Here is a 21,476-nt window from a genome sequence, read left to right as displayed (position 1 = left end):
TGATGACTCCAAGATCCTTCTCTGCCTCTGCACTGACGAGAAGGGAGTTCCCCAGCCTGTAGGTATGGTGCTGGTTCTTCCTCTTCAGGCGCATCACCTTGCACTTGTCGGTGTTGAATCCCATCCTATTCTCATATGCCCACCCTTGTAACCTGTCTAGGTCCAATTGGAGCCTATTCTTCCCTTCTGGCTTGCCCACATCCCCCCACATCTTAGTGTCATCACCCAGTTTGAACAGGGTGCTATTTACCCCCTCGTCCAAGTCACTGATGAAGATGTTGAACAGTGAGGGCCCGAAGACCGAGCCCTGGGGGACCCCACTGCCCACATGCCTCCAGGTAGAAAATGACCCATCCACCACCACTCTCTGGGTGCGGCCCTCCAGCCAGTTGGCAACCCATTTAACTGTGTGGGTGTCAACACCACAGTCCCCCCAGTTTCTTAATGAGAATGGGGTGAGAGGCGGTGTCGAAGGCCTTCCGAAAGTCCAGGAAGACTATGTTCACTGCTACCCCTGCACCTAAGAATTTGGTGACCTCGTTGTAGAAGGCCACCAGGTTGGTTTGACGGGACCTGCCTGTAATGAACCCGTGTTGGTTGCCCCTAAATATAATCTCCTCCGCTGGCCCCTCGTGGACATGTGCCAGGATAATTCTCTCAAAAAGCTTACCCAGGATTGAGGTAAGACTAACTGGCCTATAGTTCCCTGGGTCCTCCTTCCTCCCTTTTTTGATGATGGGAGCCATACTGGCCCTCTTCCAGTCCTCTGGCACCATACCAGAGCACCACAGTGCTCCTAAAGCTGTGCCAGGGGTCCTGCAATGACCTCAGCTAATTTCCTTGGGGGTGGAGATCGCCTGGACCAGCTGATTTGAATACATCCAGTTCCTCCAGAAGTTCTCTAACTAGATCCTCCCTGACCCTTGGCCTAGGTGCGCCTCCCCTGGGGCCTGAGGGGGGCCCAGTGGGGGAGCTGATCCGGTCCCCGCTCAGGAAAACAGAGGCAAAGAAGTTGTTAAATAGGTTAGCTTTATCGTCTGGTGTGATGACCAAATTTCCTAGCGTGTCTTGCAGGGGCCCCACGTTACCCGGTACCTTCTTTTTGCCCCCTATGTATTTAAAAAAGGACTTCTTGTTGTCCTTGATCTGGGTCCCTAGTCCCAGTCCCATCTCTGCCTTGGCCTTCCTGACTGTCCCCCTGCATCCCCGAGCAGCCTCAGTATAGTCCTCCCTGGTGATGGCACCTCCCTGCCATTGGGTGTGCGCCTCCCTTTTAGTTAGAACATGCTTTCCCCATGGACATAGAGCAGTGGCACATTTGTTGCTGTTGTTCCCCGGCACTCCCCTGCATGCCCACTTTGGTGCACAGCAAATTGCCCTGGGTGAGGTAAGGGAGGCTAGAGCTAGCACCAGGGCTGGCCCCAGCAGCCTTACCTGCCCTGGGGGCCTCCCAGGGCAGCAGCAGTCCGGATAGGCGAAGCCTAGCTGGCAGCTGGAGTGTAGCTCTGACTGGCCAGGCTCCAGTTTTTGGCAGCACACACTGCTGCTACATGTGCCACCCTGCTTTTTTCTCCCACAGCTTTTTTTAGATACTGGTATTTCATGGTATCTAATTTTGCAAATGGATTCATGTGTGCCACATGCATTTCAGGGCACCTCAAAAGACTTTGAGGTGCTGCAATCCACATGATCCCACTCGTGGGGACATGGCTAATGTGGCATTCAGTGGATTTTTCCTGAGCAGATCTCAGAGCCTCTGTCCCATTTTCATCTCTGTTGACTTCTCATCTGCTAGTCACTGTCAATCATAAGATCTTTTCAGTATCTTGTCCTACTTGGGCTTCAGTGACTGCATCTTCTCCTTATCCTCCTCTTACTTCTGTGGCAATATCTTCAACATCTCCTCCGGTGGGGCCTCTCATTTCCCATAACCGTCTTTGGTTCCTTTCTCCCCTTTTAGGCAGATGTAAATTTAAGTGATGTGGCAAATCATCTAACTGAACTAATAAAGAAAATATCCATGTCAATTTAGTTGGAAAAATGGCATGAGATTTATCAAATAAATTCTACGCTATAATCTGCCTGGGGGGAATAATGTGCAAAAGAAGGAAGTTATAGCACATATATCATCTTGAGTTACCAGAACCTGTTCCTAAGACACTCCGAGCCATATGGACCTAGTAGAAACATTATTCAAATGTAATCTTGTAATGTAATTCAATTGTAATCTTGCAGTATTCAAATACATCTGGCACCATTTGCTTCAACAACATTAACCATAAGAGAATTTACAACGTCTGGGCAGTTGCACATAGGGCAGTAACACCATAGGAATAATCTGGTAATCACACAAAAATTAATGGCACGTAGTTTTCTATTCATTTGAGTCAGTATCATGACCTTTTATTGATGGCCTTCTCTTGTACTCTGAAGCTCTTTTGTGTGGCAAAGTGGGTATTTTATGGGCTTGATTAATTAGGAACCAATTCAGGGTAGAAGTATTATTGTGCCATTCCCTTCTTCTTTGTTCTGAATCATGATCAAATATGAATAGGTTCAGAGCTGTCTGCTCCATTTAAGTGTGTCATTAGCCCCATAATAATGCCTTCCATTTATAGTCCCTTAATCTAGAATGCTTTACAAACATTGTGGGTCAAATTCTGTGTGGCCTTCATGAGAGTGAGCTGGGCAGGGGACAGTACCAGCCAAGCTCATCACTTGCCTCCATCTCACCATAGCTGAGAGCAGGACTTGCTTCCCACCAGCCCCCTCTCCAGGAAAGCATGAGCTATAGCAAAGGGAAAGGAGCCACAACCTCCCACACTTCCCGAATGAGGAACATTGTGTACCCTTTAGTGGATGGTGAAGTGGAACCATGACCTCTTGGAGCAGGGTTACCCTATGCCACCCTCAGTCTGAGGCTGCACCTTAGCAGCAGAGCCGTGCAGGAAACAGTTTGCAGCAAAAATCTGATATTTCAATATTTTTCCATGGAGCAGTGATGTGAAGCCCAGTCTTCTGTTGTCATGAGAAACATGAGACAATCTAGAAAAGGCAGCAAACTAGAGATTAGGACAGTTACACAGGATGTTGGAAATCCAGGTTCAAGACAGGTAGAGAAGAGGCTTGAACCTGGGTTTCCATGTTGAGTGGGGTGGATGCCCTAATCACGGGCCTGTTGAGGGGGAAGATCTCTTGCCACCAGAAATCTCATGCTGGATCGTAGGCTTACAGGCAAGAAGGCCTGGAAGGGACCCGTGAGGTCACACAGTCCAGTATCCTGCTCACCCCTGAATAAATCACCCCAGCCAGTGCCTGTGCAACCTGCTCTTGACGATTTCCAGGGGTGGAGATCCCACAACTTCTCTAGGTAGCTTGTTCCACTGCTTAAAACACCTTCACAAGGAGAAAGTTCTTCCTGATCTCCAACCTAAATTTCTTCTGTTGAAGTTCACGGCCATTGCTCCCAGTCCTATCCTCTACAGCCACAGAGAACAGTCTGCCTTCATCCTCCTTACAATCATCCTTCAGATATTTGAAGACTGTTATAAATCCCGCCTCGGTCTTTTTTTCTCCAGGGGGAAGTTACAGGTCACACTCAGACCACACTCAATCTCTGGAATGTTGAGCAATGTTCAAGTTAGAACATACTGGCAACACTCGCACATTAAGGGTTAATATCATTTCTTGCCTGCAGAGCTCTGACTTACCACTACAGGGCTGGCGAGCAGGGGCATAGCTAGGAACCAGGACATCCCTACTCTGGGTGGGAGGGTGAAGAAGGACAGTGCATCCTGGGATGCAAATTGCTTGTTATCTTCAGGGAGCAGACTGAAGTTACCCTAATATGAACTCAGTAGCAGAGCCCAGAGTTTACCCTTGCCTGAAGCAGTGTAACTTTGAGATACTCAGAGGGCACTTTGCACAAGTTAATGAGCTTTAACATGCAGACACTCAGGGCACTTATACACATCCAGGGAGGCTGCTCAGACACGCTGTAAATCCAGTGCATCGGACCACATTCGATTAATCAAATCTGCTGGAGCGTGGAAATTAATGCACTCCAGCAGCCTTCAGCATCACATGTATCAGTGTCCCTGTGCTGAAAAATAGTGGCAGGAGCACTTTGAACTAAAGCTTGTTGAACGAGCTTTGGTTCAAAGTGCCTGCCACCATTGTTTCAGCATAGGGACACTGATACCCGTGACACTTCGGCACTTTTAATTAGCACAGACCGCCAACTGCACTCCTCCCTTGCCTCCCAGAGCATGTCTGTAAATGCCCCCTCATTTGAAGTGCCCTTAGGATGGTCTAAGCGTAACATGTAATTTCATGCTAGGTAATCCTAGTTCTATTAGTCTTTCCTCTTCATTCATGTTTTTCAGGCTTCTAATCACCTTGGTTGCTCTCTGCTGGACTCTTTCTTATCTGTCTACATCCAAAACTGGGCATACTACTGTAGGTGAAGCCTCACCAGAGCTGAATATGGCAGGAGAATGACTTCCCTTGCTTTGCAAGTGACACTTCTGTTAATACCACCCAGGATGCGGTTGGCTTTTTGCAACAAAAGCACACTACTGGCTCACACTCAGCTTATGCACCCCCAACTAGATTATCCCAGCCAGGGCTTTATCAAGTCAGGCCATAAAAACCTCCAAGGATGTAGACTCCATCACCTCTCTAGGTAACCCACTCCAGTGCTTCACCACCCTCCTAGTGAGAAAGTGTTTTCTAATATCCGACCTAAACTTCCCTTGCTGCAATTTGAGACCATTGCTCCTTGTTCGGTCATCTGCCACCACTGAGAACAGTCCAGCTCCAGCCTCTTATGTTGTGGGAAACTGTTAAAATCACATCCGCTGCTCTTCCCCCATCCACAGAGTCTTTCACCTTATCACAGAATCAACCCTCGGTTGTCAGAAACCTTCTCCAATGAGTGTCATCAAAGTTAACTCAGCCCTGCCAAAAGTTTTGTTTTTGCCAAATCACCTTTTTCCAACAAAAACATGTTGTAAAAATAGTCCTTAACTCAATAGTAGGGCACTAGAAATTGATTTTTTGGTTCAGCTAACAGTTCTATTCTAATTAGTTTTAATGCAACCAAGATGAAAGCTAGTTGTTTTTCCTTGCTGGAAAGAAAAACTCAGTTTTTTATTTCATATTAAACTAAACATTTCATCCCAGAAAGTGCCCTAATCCACTGCCTTTCTCTGGTACAGTGAATACTAAAGAATTTATGCAAAAGGGGAACAGCTCCAACTGAAGTGATTTGGAGCAAACAACTCCAGGAAACCCTGGTGATTATGGTGAGAGCACTCTCCAAGCAGGTAGATGGAGTTGTAAAACCCTCAGCTAGAAGAGGGATTTGAACTGCCATCTCCCACATGTAGAGCTCTCACTAGTGGGTCCAAGGAGGGCAAGTAGCTGATTCTGCAAATTTAGCCCCACATTTGTTTCTGGTCAAAACTATCCAATGTCACTCTGCCAAAGCCAGCCCTACTTAACGTGCTTTACCAGTTCCACTGCTGGCAGGTCTGTGAATGTGGCAGATTCACAGCGAAGCTCTAAAGCAGGGATGGGCAAAATACACCTTGTGAGCTGGATCTGGCTGCCAGGTCATTCTATCCAGCCTGCAGGGCCACTAAAAATTTTAGAAAATTATTTTTTTTCTGCCCTGGCTGTCTGTCAAAGATGACAGGCAGCCAGTGGCAGCAAGATCCAGGGGAAGCCTGTGGCAGGACCCAGTGGTTGAGCAGCTGCCCGCCTTCCTCCATCTGAGTGGAAAGTAAGGTAAGAATCGGACGGAGGGAGTGGGGAAAACCGCTGCAAACCACCCAGCAGCTGGGAGCCCTGTGGTGCTTGCTGAGCTGGGCTGGAGCCAGATGAGTAGCAGTGGGCAGGGAGCAAAGGGCAGTGGCAGCAGCAGCGGGGGCTGAGGGAAGTGGTACAGGTAGCGGGAGCAGCAGGGGGTGCAGGGAGCAGTGCGGGAAGTGGTAGTGGCTATGGGAAGTAGCGGGGGCCACAGGGAGCAGCAGGAGAAGTAGCAGTAGGTGCAGGATGCAGCATGGGAAGTGGCAGCAGCGCAGGGAGTGGCAGGGCCACGGGATGTGGCACAGGAAGTGGCAACGGTGCAGGGAGAAAGTAGAGGGCAACGGTGCAATGGGAGAAAGTAGAGGGCAAGCGTGCAGGAGGGAAAGCAGAGAACCAGTGGTGACGGGTGGGCGTGGAGCCCATGCAGGTGCTCTGAGACCAGCAGGGACCCAGGATGGGACAGTAGGGGCATGGAGCCTGGGCACGGGGTCTGCCTGGCTGCATTGTGTGAGGCTCACATGCAGTTCACGAGAGCCGCACACAATGGAGCCGGCAGCCCAGCCCAGTCTCTTTTTCTCTCCCACCCCACACACCATAAACCCCCACCCTCCCACTCCGACCACATACCCCACACCCCTCCACCATACCCACACCTCACTACACACACACCCAATCCCCAAGCACACCCCGCTACATATACCCCCTTACTGCGCACACAACATACAGTAGGACTGTATTTTGAGCTTTTATGCAGTCACCTTTAGATACACTTTGTAAACACATAAATCAACAAAAATATTTTTAAATATAATTAAAGCAAGTTATAGTAGATGTTTTATTTTTTTGTATATGATTTGGGTTTTTTTTCTGGTTTTAAGATTGCAGCTGGCTCCCTCCCAAAAGGAGTACTTCCGGGGCAAGGGGAGGGACTCCTGGCGGCAAAGGTCAGGGGATGGGGGCAGGACTTCCGGTCCCAATACGGTGACATGGGGCAGGGCAAATGTCAAGGGGCAGGGCTACTCATGCAGCCCTCAAGAGCTCCCGAAAACTCAGTAAGCGGCCCTGCACCCAAAATAATTGCCTGCCCCTGCTCAAAAGGGTGGCACTTGCCAGGCAGGAGGACTTGAGATGAAATTGCGAGGAAGATCAGCTGTATGGGTGTGCTGCTTGGTGAAGTAAGTGCAAAGCTGTTTCTGGAACTCAGTCGTGTCACAACAGAGGAGGGCTGTTTCAACACCCTTTCCACTAATCGATACAGGTTCTGTTGTTACAGAGTGAGTGCCTGCATCATCGTTCCACACTCTACCTGCTTGTGCTAATCTACCAAAAAAAGACCAAAAGTCACACAAGGATAGACTCTACCCCTGTATATACAGAGACTGCTTCTCCCACCTTTGACATGCAGCCACTTCTGGGTCCTTGTGTGCCTGCAATGCCACACAACAGTTTTGAAGAAAAAGGTATAGCAGGATCTAAGCTGCTCCCTATGCACTTGCTATCTGCAGCTCTTCTGGCTGGTTGCTAAAAGGACTCTCGCTGTGTAGGACACCTCCCATGCAGCTCCTGTTTCTTGCCTTGTATCATTCTCAGGCCTCAGGGCAGCAGTCAGGCTCTGTCTTGGGGGAATGTAAGGATGAATCTGTGAGGCAGCACTAGGGTTCACTCTAAACCATTTTGACTCCCAAACCATCCACTCTGCCAAACTGCGGACCTCGTGGGTGCTTGCACAGGAACAAGCATCTAGGGCCTATATTGTCAGTGGCAGTTCCAGGGCTGGCAGGGAGGCTATGCAGACAGGCCCTGAGAAGCATAATGCATCTTGAGGATCCTAGATTGCACTTGGCAGGCTGTTGTAATTTTTTCAGGATGCAGTTTACTCCCCTCCTATTCCTAGCCACCTCTGTGAGTCGGTACCTGCAGCATGGTATGTATAGGAAGGGCTGTGCAGTAGGGAGCCAGATACCTCTTAGCCCTTGCCTGCTGTGGGAAGTGAATGTTGCGCCAGCCGTATGGTTCCTTGAGACCTCGAAGCCAACATTTACGTGTCTCCTAACATAATCTGTGCAATGGAAGATGCAACTTTCTCACTCCCCTGCAACACTGCACTAGAGCTAATCATAATCTAGCCATAACTAAGTATATTTTACTCATATGAGTAGCTTCAGTGTCTTCAGTGGGAACAAAGGCTGTAGAAACAGGCTCTGAAATTGGCCTTTGACTGACCCGAGTCACATGAAATAAACCGTCTATATGCATTAATAACTAGAGGGGCTCTGTGTATGGATAACTATATGGATTGCTCACAGGATCCTTCTTGCAGCTCACTAGTAAGAATACATGGCAGAGCCTGGGTAGCAACACACAACAAACTAAAGCAGATGGATATTGGGGATCTCGCATGTGTAGGGAGTATTCTGCGGGAAGTGCCATTCTGGAAACAAGGGAGGCAAAGGGAACTTGCAGCTAGAGAAGTCTCATTTCAATTGAGCTTAGGAAAACTCTGAGGAAATGTATGTTGTTCTCAGTGGATCACCCCCAGAAAGCTTCCCAACCATCCATACATGGAGCAACAGCTGGTAACTGGGATTACATCAGCCTTGTACAACTTCGTGCAACTCTTAAAATGATCATCTACCCTGCTATGATCGTAGCTAGAATGGCTAAGTACTTTTTGTACCTAGTTTGGTACACTAACAATCTTGTAAGACTAGTTCAGGCCAATAAATGTGTCTGCTGATGTTCACAATAGTGAAGTGACCCTCTACAGATAGATAAATGTTGCCCTCATGTCTGTAGTTCTGTTTGGGGTGAATATTAATATGCAGTTAAGCAAATGGCACTCCCATACACAGCCTGCAAAGAACTTTTTTCCAACTACTCAGTTGGTCTAATAAAAGATATCACATCTACGCAAAGAACCTTGCCTGCTTGTGTCCTTAGATGAACACGGCTACAACCACAACCCCAGCACTCCCGTACTTGTAGCAGACAGCATCAACTGTGGTTAGGAAAGAACACTGTTTCTGCCACTGGTGTGGGAAGCATTGCCACTATATGCTTTACAGAAACTCCCTTAGCCCAGCCTTAACATCTGTAAAACAGGTACAACAGATGTCTGGGACCCGCTGGGACAGACGGGCTCCTCTGTACAGGATGTACTGCAGGGCTCGGTTCAGATACTGCTGATACCAGGAGTGATAGACATTATTGTAGCTGGTGCTGTAGGACACAATACTCACCTACTGCCCAGGGATGCATGAGGCTCACCAAACTAGTATTTTCAAAGTGCTCTGAGACTTCCAGTAAAAATAAAATCCAGCTAACTGCAGAGAACTTCATTGCAACCCTTTAGTGCCCTCATCCAGCCTCCTGTTGGAGTATCAAGAGCAAATGCCAGAAGATTGGAGGCTGCACTGGAAGAAGCAATCCTCTGCACCCAAGCCCAGAGCTGGTCAACAGCCACCGCAGCAGACCTCACCGTCTGAGTTTCCTCCTCACCCCTCCCCAAGTATCTGGGCTGGGAGTCTCCCAGAGCCATGAAGGGGATACACGTGGCCTTGAGTCTAGGCTATGCTCTTATACAGGAAAACTATAGCACTTCTGTTACAAGGGAAACTCTGTGGCCATAGAGGTGAGGGTTGTTCATTGATGCATAACATTATTATTATTATTACTCATAATCTATATCATGTTTAGTATAATGAACTATAATGGACTAAAACTAATCAAGGTCAGGGCTGAGACAAGTCTTCTCAGAAGTCACCCATGCACAGAGGGGCAGCATGAGGGCTATTGCACCTAGGAAGCTTCCACCTCTTCGGGCACTGGGCTTTAAGTGGGACCTAGGTGATACACAGGTCTTGCCCCAGCTCCCTTCCACCCAGTCAGAATACTGAAATGAGCAGAAATGCCTTTCTTGAGTAAGGATTGCAGGATCCAGGCTCTTTTTACCTCTTTTCCCACAGTAGAAAACACCCATTTCTTTTCGGTAATGACTCAAGCACAGAAAAGGATTCTGATGGGGGAAAGATCCATCTGATTTAAACAAGCTTGAGATACTAGAAATGTTGCCTCTGCCAATGCCATATGATTTAAAAAGGAGATAATGCAGATGCAGAGGGTTGAGGGATTTTTTTTAATGAAATCCTAAATATAGCGAGTGCACAGTTGAGAAATGCAGCAGTTTTAAAACCTCCTCTGCAGTTAACTAAAATTGATCTCCTTAACGTGCTAAAAATAGAAAGGAGGTGGGGGGGAGGGAGAGGAAACAATGACTTTTCATATTGTTCCCTGCAGGCTCCTTAAACAAGGGTGAATATGACCTTCATGCATTTCTGTCCCAGAGTGCAGAATAATGAGTGATATTTCACATTTCAGTGCTCCAGAACAGGAATTGATTTATTACCCAGCTAGCTGGAGGATTCGTTTACATGTTTCCATTTATAATGCTGCTGAAGCCAGGAGAAAGGAGGGCTCTTTGTTTTCCTGGTATTCAGCAGTTTAGAGGCATAAAGCTTGATTCTGAGAATAATGCTCTGTATTACAGTAAGAAGCACTGGACCTAATCATCCCATCCATGGGAAAGCCCATGTGATGGGGCTGAGACAGGGGATCTCTGGGTGCTTTCCCAGCTGAAGACTTCCTCCATGGTGTTCCATCAGAACTGAGGACATGCACGGACTGGGCTCTCGCTTGAAAACATCATGGGATGGTCCCATAAGCTTCGTGGACCTTGAAGGGGATGAGCCATCTGCTGTCCCATCCCCTTCCTCTAAGAACTCCTCTCTCATCTGTCAGGACTTCTTCAGCTGGCAGCCATACAGCAAAGAGGTCCCCCCTGTACAGATGAGCATGAAATGCTTCTTCTGCCCTTGGAGAAGTTTCTGAAGTTTGGACATTTTCTCCTGCCTTGACTCAGGCAGAAGAAAATGTTCAGAGGGTCAAAAAGTTGACCCTCAGAAACTTTCAAAACTAAAAATTAGGCGGGGAAATTAAATCAGGCCAATCAAAACAATTTTGTTTAGATAATGTATATATTTTTATTTTGTCAATATTTTAAGGTTTATAATAAATTATAATAAGCTTCATAATAATTTAACTGCCTAAATAGTAGTTTACTCTCTAAAAATAGAATTTTTTCATTTTGAAGATATTGAAATGGGTCATTTCAACAACTTCAAAATTTGTTTCAGTTTTTTTGAAAAGGGAAATTGGGCTTGATCTGGGAACGTGTTTGGTCTCCACAAACTGGGATTTTGTAATGGAAAACACCAGGTTAAAAATTTCCTGACTAGCCCTCACCCACCACACGGATGGGAGGACCTACTTCCATTGTATCTACTTATTCACTGTCATCTGACTCTCACTTCCAGGAATCTCTAATTGTCTCTATTCATTTCTGCTTGCTTCTTTGAGCAACCCTGTAGGCAAGCCCCACTCCTGAAAGTGGGGTGTGCGTTTTTCTGTCTGTGGGCTCAGTCCTGCGAGGGTCCCTCTGTCCATGCTGAGAGGTCAGAGTGTTTAAGAAGCATTCAGCAGCTAGCAGAACTTGTCAGAAAGAAAACATATATAAGTGTTCCCTTTGGTTGCTGTATACCATGTTAACTCAAATCCAAGATGAGCCCCTCCTTCAGCATGAGGAAAAAAGCCCCTAGTCTTAGATTTATGTACAAGGCAGAGGGCGCAAAGGGAGCATATCTGAGTCAGGGCCAGGCAGACACACAGCATCCACCTGCCCCTCCCTGCTTGCTCTCTGAAGCCCCCCACCCTACAGCCTCTGCCCCCTCCCCTCCCTTTCCTCTTAGACACGATCCAGCTCCACTCACTGCTGGGGAACAGCACACGTGGGCACTGCATGCCCTGCCTGACCCATCAGCAGTTGCACAGCTCTGGCACCAGGACACTCCTGCGTGGCCAGGCAGAAGCCACACGTTCATGTCCTCTATACCTGGGAGGGAACGGAGCGGGAGCCATGTCGACAGTAGCGGGGATGGAAAGGGAGCAGAGAGTCTGTGGGGAGCAGTGGGGGAAAAGGCTGCAGGGGGGTAGGCACTGTGGGGGGTGGGGCAGGCTGCAGGGGGAAGAAGTGTCGGGGCAGAGGGCAAGGGGGCTGCCTGACATTATTAACTCTTTTCCCTATTTTCGATCTGCTTGTTGATGCATTCCCATACAAGAAAGCCACAAGCCTTACCTGGTCCTAGTTTAGAAACTGCATAAAGTAGGTCATAGTTGATGACAGGTGTTGCATCATCTATTGGTTGCCATCCTACAGGAGGAGAGGCCGGAGGCGAGATGAGAAACTGTTTTGCAGGCTGTGGTGGAGCCAAATGAAGCTTGTCCCCATCTGTCTCAGAGGTCTGGACCTTTGGAGCGTAATAGAAACAGAGGTTTGTTGCTTATGTTAAGGTCTGTAAGTAAAATGATGGTTGAAAGATGATTATGTAGTGTCACAAACTTCTAATGACAGATATTATTGTTTGCTGTCATCTGTGAAATGGGTTGGTGGGTCTTAATTTAGATTCCTAAAGACAGGTGTCCACACCAGAGAGACCCTCACCCCAAGCAGCATCCTCACGGGCAGTCTCAGCAGGCAGGGTGAGGACTGAGTGGTGGGCCTGGAAACTGAATGTAATCTCATCCTTAAAGGTGGAAGGCACAATGAAAGGGGCAGTGTAAGTCTGCAGTGCCCCAGGCCACCAAGTACGCTCTGAAGATATATGTAGGATTTCAACCTCCAAGCTGTGGATTCACATTTCAAAGGTCAGAAGGGGCCAGTCTGATGTCTTGTATAACCTAAGACAGGGCCAGAACAGCTTGGCTCTGGGCTAGGTGGCTTTGGCAGTGTGTCAGTGGTAGGGGGCTTTCCCTGCTCCCACACTGGGGCCATACAGCTGGAAGCTGTGCCTGAGCCGCTGCCACTTCCCCCAGCCTCCTGCTCCCCAGATGCTGCAAAGGTACAGCTTCTAACCAGTGGGGAGCTGTGCTGGGACCAGGCATCTGCAAACCACGTCTGCGCTGCTGCCACTTCTCCCCCACTCTCCCTCAGCCCTGTCCCCACACTGTGCCACAGACACAGCTGGAAGCTGCCCAGCCCCAACGCAGCTTCATCAGCTGGAAGCTGTGCCCATGCTGCAGCTGGGTGGATGCAATTTGTAGGTGCCTGGGGAGCCTGACTGTAGCCCAACAATTATAGTACTCACATGGGAGATAGGATATCATTGTCCTAATCCCTACTCCAAGGACTACTTCAGTTCTTGATCTAACAACTAGGGCTGTCAAATGATTAAAAATTTTGATCACGATTAGTTGTGCAATTGAAAAAATTATTACTCCTGATTTGAATGGCACAGCTAAAAACTCAAAATTATTCACAGAAAAACTCAAAGTTATGCAAAATTATGCAGGTATTTTGTATAGTTGGGGGATGGGTGTGGAAGGGAGGTGGGGGGGGCTGTGGGTGTGTGTGAGGGGTTTGGAGCCCAGGGAGGGGGATTCCCACATACCTTGGGTGGACTGCAGGGCACTGTGGGTCAGGAGTCAGGGGCAGCAGCAGGGCTAGGAGGGCCGTGGCTTGGGAGTGAGGGGTGGGCAGACAGACACACACACACATCGCCCAGCAGGTAAGTGTGTGAAAGGGAAGGGGTGTGGGGGCGGGAAGGACAGATTGAGGCCCCCATGGTGAGAGAGGGAGTGGGGCAGAGGCAGGGACTGGGCTGAATGGGGCCTCAGGGCAGGTTGTGGGACGGTCGGAGCTGTGGGCATCTAGAGATGCAGGGGGCTCGTACTGCTATGTGCACCCAGGGGTAGGCATAGGGGTCATGTGCCCCCCATATTTGTGCATGGGGCAGAGGTGGGCTGCCACCATGGGATGGGGCTCTGAGCCCCACTGCTGTTCCCCAGGAGCCATGCAATGCCACATGCCTACCGCTGCCAGGCAGACAGGGACATGGCACAGCTAGTGCATGGCTCCTGGGGCAAAGACAGCAGGGTGCAGAGCCCCAGCCTGCAGCCTGCCTCTGCCCTGTGCACAAATCCGGGAGGCACATGCCCCCCATGTCCCCTCCAGAGTGCACACAGCAGTGGGAGCCAGCCCACAGCTCTGACCATCCCATGACCCACCCTGGGTTCCCATTCACCCCAATCTCTGCCCCACTCCCTCTCCAACCATGGGGGCCTCAATCTGCCCCTATGCTCTTCCCTCCCCTGCGCCCCTTCCCCTTCACACACTCAACTGCTGGGCGCTGTTCCATACACTGCAGGGCTGTGTTCCTGGCCCCCTGCAGGCTGCAGCGGCATGTCTGCATCTGTGTGTGCCCCTCCCCCTGCTGCAGCTGACCAGAGCACGCACCTGGGCTGCTCTGCGGTTCTCTGGGCAGCCATCGCTGTCCCTTGGTACGACCTGGTGGTGGCAGCAACAGCAACGGAGTAGAGCCTAGGTACAGCCTCCAAAACCATGCGCACTATTAATGCATTAAAAACATTAACGCGAACAACAATTAATGCATTAACTGTGATTAACAGACAGCCCTACTAATAATTTGACATTAATAATTATTTAATTTAAGTGCCTAAACAGCCACTAGCCACTAAATTACAGGCAACCCCCACTTAGCACTTTTAGTTGGTTCCTGAAAAGCCAAACATTAAACAAAATTAGCGTTAGTGAAACTGAAAGTTTTTAACGACCTAGGATGGCAACTGCAGGCGTTTAACAAAACTCACCAAGGGCTAAGTGGCATCAGCTATCAATTTAAAAATGAGACATAGTGAAATAGTGCTAAGCAAAACAGTGTTAAGCAGGGGTTGCCTGCAGTTTATAAAAGTGTTGCATTCGCGTCTATTTTAAAAGGGATGATTTAGAAACCTACATTCAAGAGAAGTTGGGGGCATGAATCCCAGTCCAATATAGCTTCCTCCCTGTAGTCCAGAGCTAGGTGTCTTAAGACCCACCCCTCTTCAGCATTTCCTGTTGCCTAGTTTAAATTCTACACTGAGTTTGTAGGTTCAGTACAGAGCTGAGAAAATTCTAGCATCTTATAGGAACCTTTTTATGACCGCAAAAAACACAGAACCAAATTCTGCTCATTGATATTAATTTCATTCAGTTTTACTAGACCATGTTTCTGCACCTATGCAATAGTGAAAAGAAACCACCCCAATAATGATGTAATAAGAGAAAGGATTTCAAGTCAAAAGGTTTTTACCTGCGCGAAGTATAGCTTTAGCTTTTTCCCTCTGAACTGTGTTTCATGCAGCTCTATCCTAGCACGAGCAGCCGAGTTAGGACTACTGAAGTTTATCCGCACACGCCTGAAGCTTTTAAACAGCTGGAAAGTCACACAGTCATCGTAGGCACGGAACAAGCCCTCAAATTTCTCCTGCAAATAAAAAACTTTGGTCAAATTATGGAGTAACTTTTCTTAATATCAAATCTATGTGACTGTGACTGTCATGGGAACTTTTAAAAGTCAAAGTGAAAAAGATAAAAAAATTGCAATTTACACTCATAATTGTGACCTCATTTACATGAGTATAAATCAATCCAAAGGAATTGCATCAGAGCAGGCAAGCATTGAACTAGGCTCAGAGTAACTTAGGCCTAGATCCACAGAAGGATTTAAGTGCCTAAAGTAGAATACATGTATGATTTAGATTGGTGGAGGCCAACCTATTTAATCAGGCATGCCACAAATTAGCCCCTCACCCTCCCCAAGTGCCACTCCAATCTCCAACTGATTGTTTTGTTTTCTGCCCCCTGCCCTGTACTCCCTACCCAGTCTGCTCCTGACCTGTGCCCCTTGCCCAACCTGCTGCTTTGCTTTTTGCTTCTTGCCCTACCTGCCACTGCGCTGCCCGTTCCCTCCCCCTTCTGTTGTTTGCCCCACACACATTTCCTGTGCCACTTGGCACATGTGCTGCAAGTTGGCCACCTTCATTTACATGTCTTCACTCTGCTAAGATATGCTATGTTGCTCCACGTGTGCCATCTCCTGAAGTAGTCTAGCCACATTTCCGTGGCATTTGCAGGTATGCTAATTAGCACTGTTGAGAGGAAGAGCTGATTAGCCTGCCCCAATCACTGCTTATGCATGTTATATTGAAAAGTCATTGGATAAAATAAATGAACAGTCTGTGAGCAGCATCCTGTGGAAGCAGCATTTCAGAGGAGAATGCCCTCAATCTATACCGCCTCTCTCCCTCTCTTACTTTCTTCACAATCAAGCGGTAAAGCGGGGTGGGGTGGGTTCGATAGGGCTGGAGTGCTGTTGTATCCATGATGGATCAGAAAATGTATGAGACGCAAGGATTTTTTGTGATACCTTGTATTAGAACAACTGTATAGTTGGGAGAGACGTCTGACAGCTTTCAGGCACAGACAGACCTTCTTCAGGTTGGGGAGAGAACAGATTTTTTTTATATCATTAGGACTAGTCAAGGCCGAAATCCCAGACTGGACTAAATACCAGAACCATCAGCATTCTCTTACAAGTTCAAGCTTCTCATGTATACTTTGATCCTGCAAGAGGAGTGCTCTAAAAAGATTTTAATACAGGACCTGATCCTTTACTGGCTGGCACTTTCTCCATCCAGTTTGTTCAGGCGCAAATGGCTGTGCAACATAAGTATTTTGATGCGTCAGACAGGACAATGCAGGCTTTCAACCTGGATCTTGATAGCTCAAAAGTTTCAAGACATGTGATATTAGTGCACTGTAAAATAAGAATCTTATCACAAAAGTATGAAAGGACGCTTGGGTCATTTTTACAAGTGGCTTTAAGTAGAGCGACTCCAAGAGCCGCTCTAATTCAAGTGCCTGCAGTCTCTCATGCATCAGTGTTTCCATGCTTCAAAATAGCAGCAGGGCCACTTCAACTAAAGCTCGTTGCATGAGCTTTAGTTAAATTGCCCCTGCCACCATTTTGAAGCATGGGAGAGCTGATACATGAGATGCAGAGGCTTACTGAAGTGCAATAATTAGCAAGCTCCAACAGACTTGATTAATCAAATCTGCTCTGACGCACTGTAATTACAGCATGTCGGAGCAGCCTCCCTGCACATCTACAGGCAACCTGAGGTTCCCGTACTGAAATCAATGAGAATCCCAAGTATCCTAGAACTTTACAAAATCTGTAAAATCTAGAAATTGTGTGTGCATTCAAGGCTATTTTGAGATCACCATAAGCCAGTAAAGCCCATAATCAATACTGACATTACTTGCTTATTGTCTTTTATAGAGGTAGGGATTCGGAAACTTTAAGGCAAGAAGGAACTATTGTGACTATCTAGTCTGACCTCCTGTGTAACTCAAGCCATAGAACCCCACCAGCAATTCCTACATCCAGGCTATAGCTTGCAAGAATTATAGTGTCTCTTCCAGAAATACCTCCAATTTTGATTTTAAGATTTCAAGTGATACAGAATTTATAACATCAGTTGATACACAGAACAGTATATCCTCCTGCCACAGGAGAAGCATTGTGACTATTTTGGATTAAGCAGGGGTTAAGATATTTGTCCCAGTTTATTTCCATATGTCATAATTTACACACAGGACAACACATATCAGGTGGAAAACACTGTATAGTATGATAATAATACTCTGATTTTGGCTGTGATACACCTATATTTTCTCCAGTTGAAATAAGTATTTTCTTTCAACTTCTCTAGCTTTAATGGGCCAAAACAATTCCTGAGTCCTTCGAGGAGAGACCTAGAAAAGACCACAGATGACATGGGGGGGGGCGGAAAAAAAAAATCAATGGCTATACTGTATTTACTGAGATATAAGATGAGGCTTCCCTCCCCATTCAACATGGGGAAAAAGCCCCTCATATTAGAGTACAAGTATCAGAGGGAAACAGCAGCAGCTGCAGCTCTGACTCTGACCCTGAGCTGTGACCACTGTCTCCTGCAGCCTCTGCTCCCCTGCTGAAGGGACGAAGGGACAAATTTAAGATGACCCTCCAAAAAGTAGATTTTAGACTTAGAAATGATTATAACAAATGTATAATCTAATTCATTAAATGTATTTACAATCTAATTTAATATCATTTATAATTAATCTATAATCTAATTATTAGGGGTTAAGTTCCAAGTTGTGTTGGATTTGAGTAAATCTGGGGAGGTATTAGCACCCTGGTCCTGATGTGTCAGTGTATGGGAGTACGGGACTGCAGCACTCAGAACAAAGCCCTTTGCAGCAGGAGGAGGAGGAGGAGCTGCAGCATGGCAAGAACTACTGCCATCACTCAAAATAAGCCTCTTAAAGGAAGAGCTGAAGCCTAGGAGAGGGCGATTGACTTTTTTTTCTTTAATTTTTGAACTAAGGGAAAGGAGACGGGAGAGGGGACTGGACCCAATGACCTGTAAGGTCCCTTCCAGCACCTGACTATAAAACTATGAAACACGAAATTTTCTCTACCATGTCTCTGAAAACGTCTTTCCTATGGGTGACGGCTCATACTAGACTGCGCTCTGTCACCCATCTTGTGGCTTCTTTGCATTGTTTTGCTCAGACGGGGAAGTGGACTGGAGGACAGCTGAAGCAGGACAGGCTGTCTTTTAGGAGCATGCCATATAAAAGTATGTCTGTATTACCAAACCACCTGGCAATACCACCTATCAGCATGGCTGCCCATCACTTCCCATTATAAAATACATCTTTTAAGTTGCTTATAAGCTTTGATACCATAAACCACTTGGATGGAAATTTTCCATTGCAGGTCTTACCTCAGGCTAAATATTTTATAACATGCCTGACAGAACAATCCAGCAATTTCTAAGAACAAGATTAGTGAAAATAGTTCAGAAAAGAGACCTTGAAAAGTAAGAGGCACTGTAGATAGTTCTCTAAACACATCATCTCAATGTACAGCGGCAACCAAAAAACCTAATGAAATGTTATAACAGGGGTGGAGTCACCATGATGGTCGACTCGGGGTCATCAGGAAGGGCAGTTGAAGCCCAAAAATTCATCCAAAAGCGCTCCTAAATGCACAGATACTGCTAACAATCCATGGCGCTAATAAAATGCTGGGCATTATTAAGAAGGGAACTGAAAACAAAACAAAAAATATGGGACATTACACAATTTTGTGGCGAGGCCACATCTTGAATGCTGTGTGCAGGTCTGGCCTCCACATCTCAAAAAAGACATAGTAGATACAATCAGAAAAGGTACAAAGAAGGGCAACCAAAATGATCAGCAGTATTGAGCAGCTGCCATGAGAGGAGAATTAAACAGCTCTTCAGTTTGGAAACAAGAAGGCTGACGGGGGATATAATTGAGGTCTTTAAGGTCATGAAGGATATGGACAAAGTGAATAGGGAACGTGGCTCTTACTGACCAAGTCCCAGAATACTAGAACTAGGGAGCAGTGACTGAAATTACCAGCAGAGAGGTTTGAAATAAAGAAGAGACAGGACTTTTTTATGCAGCATGTTGTTACCTTGTGGGACAGAGACATAACCAGCTCTTCCAGCCCTGAGTTTGTGCTGTAATACAAATAAGGGAGAAGAAACCATATATCAAGTGGCTTCCTGGGCAGCAGAGGGAATTTCCTGTACTTTTCTGAACGCTAGCAGCACTCTTACTAGCAAAGGACAGACATTTGGGGAGGATAAATCGAGTTTGAAATGGCCACTCAATCTAAATTTAGCCCGTCCCAGGGCTGACCTTACACTTACAGCCCCACCCCCAGTGACCCGCAATCAGTCTAAACCTGTAACTGAACAGAAGTTCCCTGCACCCAAACTGATCTAAAAATTGCAACACCTGGATTAAGACATACCTGGATCTGTGTAGTATCAGATTTACTCAATTTAGGTCAAACTGGGACGTGATACTTCTGTATACTTTCCCCGCATAGCCTCAGGGCTGGGAAATCCCAGCTGTTGTCCTCAGCCCTGGGGCTGCTCTTTTCATGCCCCCTCAACTCTGGGTTATTTTTTGCCCCGCTGGTCCCTTGCTCCTCCAGCCAGCCTCTCAGCCCTATCCCACAAGCTGCAGCCACTTTCATCAGCATTTGCTCCTGCTGGAGCCGAGCAAGTAAGTCCCAATATGGGGAGAGGCAGGAGGGATGGGTGTCAGGGTGACACCCACCCCCCATGGGTCATGCTGTCCCCCACTCCTCATGGTTTGTGCCTCCCCACCATTCCCTGGCAGACCCTCAAACCCCTTCAGCTTGCTAGACCCTCAAAGCCCCCCCATCCTGATTTACCTGATACTGGGCAGACATTTTGAACCAATTTAACCTCCCCCTAGCCCCCCTGAATGTCTGTACTGAGTCATTAAGCACCGAAGAAGAAACACTGGAGTGTCTTCAAAAAAGCTGATTTAGGTTGGAAACTGAATAAAATGTTGGGAACTCATAAAAGCACTGTGAGCCTTATTCTGCTAACTGTCCTGTTTTATGCTGGCATAGCTGCTTGTAGAGCCAGGGAGGGGATGACAGAGGGTGACTGCACCAGAGAGCAAGGGAGTTTCTCGCCTGCCGTGACATGAACTCACCAGACTGTGGCTGCTTCTTCTCTAAATTGGTCCTTGGGACTGATGCCCCTCTTGCCCACCCCCCAGTCATGCTTTTCAAGTTATGCTACTGAACTCAAGCTCTTTGTCTGATTAATGTACAGCTCTGCAAACTATCCTGTGTCCCATACCAACTGAAACTTGGTCACCCAATTAAAAAAAACAACCCATACATCTGGGTTTTTCTGATTTTCAGCTGATAACAATAATATCGACCTCAGCAGAGGGCATTAATCATCAGCTGCACTTAATGGCACTCAGCAGCATTTTGAGCCATCCAACTCCTCCTAGCTAGTCATTAATCCCCAGGAAATGCCTTTTGCCTTGACTGTTACTGTCTTTGACTTTTACTATCTGCTGAGTGTACATATTTTGCTAATAAAGGCCTCTTCTAGGGGCTATTCTGATCTATATCGTACGCATTATAAAGAGCAATATAAATTCTCCTCTCCTTTAGATGAATAAGACCTTATAAGTGTGTGGGATAAATAATGCAAGGCTGATAAATCTCAACTTGGTTTTTATTTTGTTAAAAAAGAATATTTTCAAGAAGCTGCATCATGAGATGCACTGAAAATGATGGTGAAGACATAGCCAATCCCAGAAGCTAATGGTATTAGCACAGAAACTAAGTGTGTGCTAATGAAGTTTACTGATGGCATGAGATAAAGCTGGCACAGGAACAAATGAAGCTAAGCTAAATATGAAGACATTGAAACTGGAAATTAGAAGAGCATTCCTGTTCCCAACCATCCGAGCCAAGAGGTTCCGGAACAGCCTTTCCATCACAGTAGCAGCGGCAGAAACCCAGTTAGTTTTAAGATGTTCCGGTTTATGAAAGGCATAATATGATATGGGATAGGCCTGTCAAGAGTGACATGGCATGACTGCCTACAACAGCAAGTGCCCTTTCAGTTCCATGTTTTTCTCATTTATTTACCACCAATCTACCTGCTTTTTTCATAGACACCTCTACTGGTATTTTAGTCCTTTAAGATAAGAGCAAAAGCCATTTGAAATCAGTGGAAGTCTTTCTATAGACATCAATGTTCTGTGGATCAGTTGTAGCACTCAAAACATAATAACTTCTTTACTTTTGGCATATTTCTGTTCAATACCACTGTTTCACATTTGATCT

The 21,476-nt window shown here is 46.8% G+C and overlaps 1 protein-coding gene across 3 annotated transcripts in view; it reads right to left on the bottom strand.

Moving 5' to 3' along the window:
• The window catches only part of RCAN2 (regulator of calcineurin 2), a 157,737-nt gene that overhangs the window by 20,168 nt on the left and 116,093 nt on the right, over positions 1-21,476 (bottom strand). For all 3 annotated transcript variants that reach the window (XR_002101518.1, XM_019537121.1, XM_019537122.1), the window contains exons 2-3: positions 15,015-15,188; positions 12,002-12,173 (exon numbers count right to left, since the gene is read on the bottom strand). Coding sequence is in view for 2 of the 3 variants with exons in the window: in XM_019537121.1 (XP_019392666.1) it covers positions 12,002-12,173; positions 15,015-15,188 (346 nt within the window). In the remaining variant the exon portion in view is untranslated. The remainder of the gene's footprint in view (positions 1-12,001; positions 12,174-15,014; positions 15,189-21,476) is intronic.

The sequence above is a fragment of the Crocodylus porosus genome, unplaced genomic scaffold, assembly GCF_001723895.1.
Source record: "Crocodylus porosus isolate Cpor-Errol unplaced genomic scaffold, CroPor_comp1, whole genome shotgun sequence".
Taxonomy (NCBI): Eukaryota; Metazoa; Chordata; order Crocodylia; family Crocodylidae; genus Crocodylus; species Crocodylus porosus.
The sequence above is the reverse complement of the archived record's forward strand: the minus strand, read 5'-3'. Positions and strand labels throughout refer to the sequence as shown.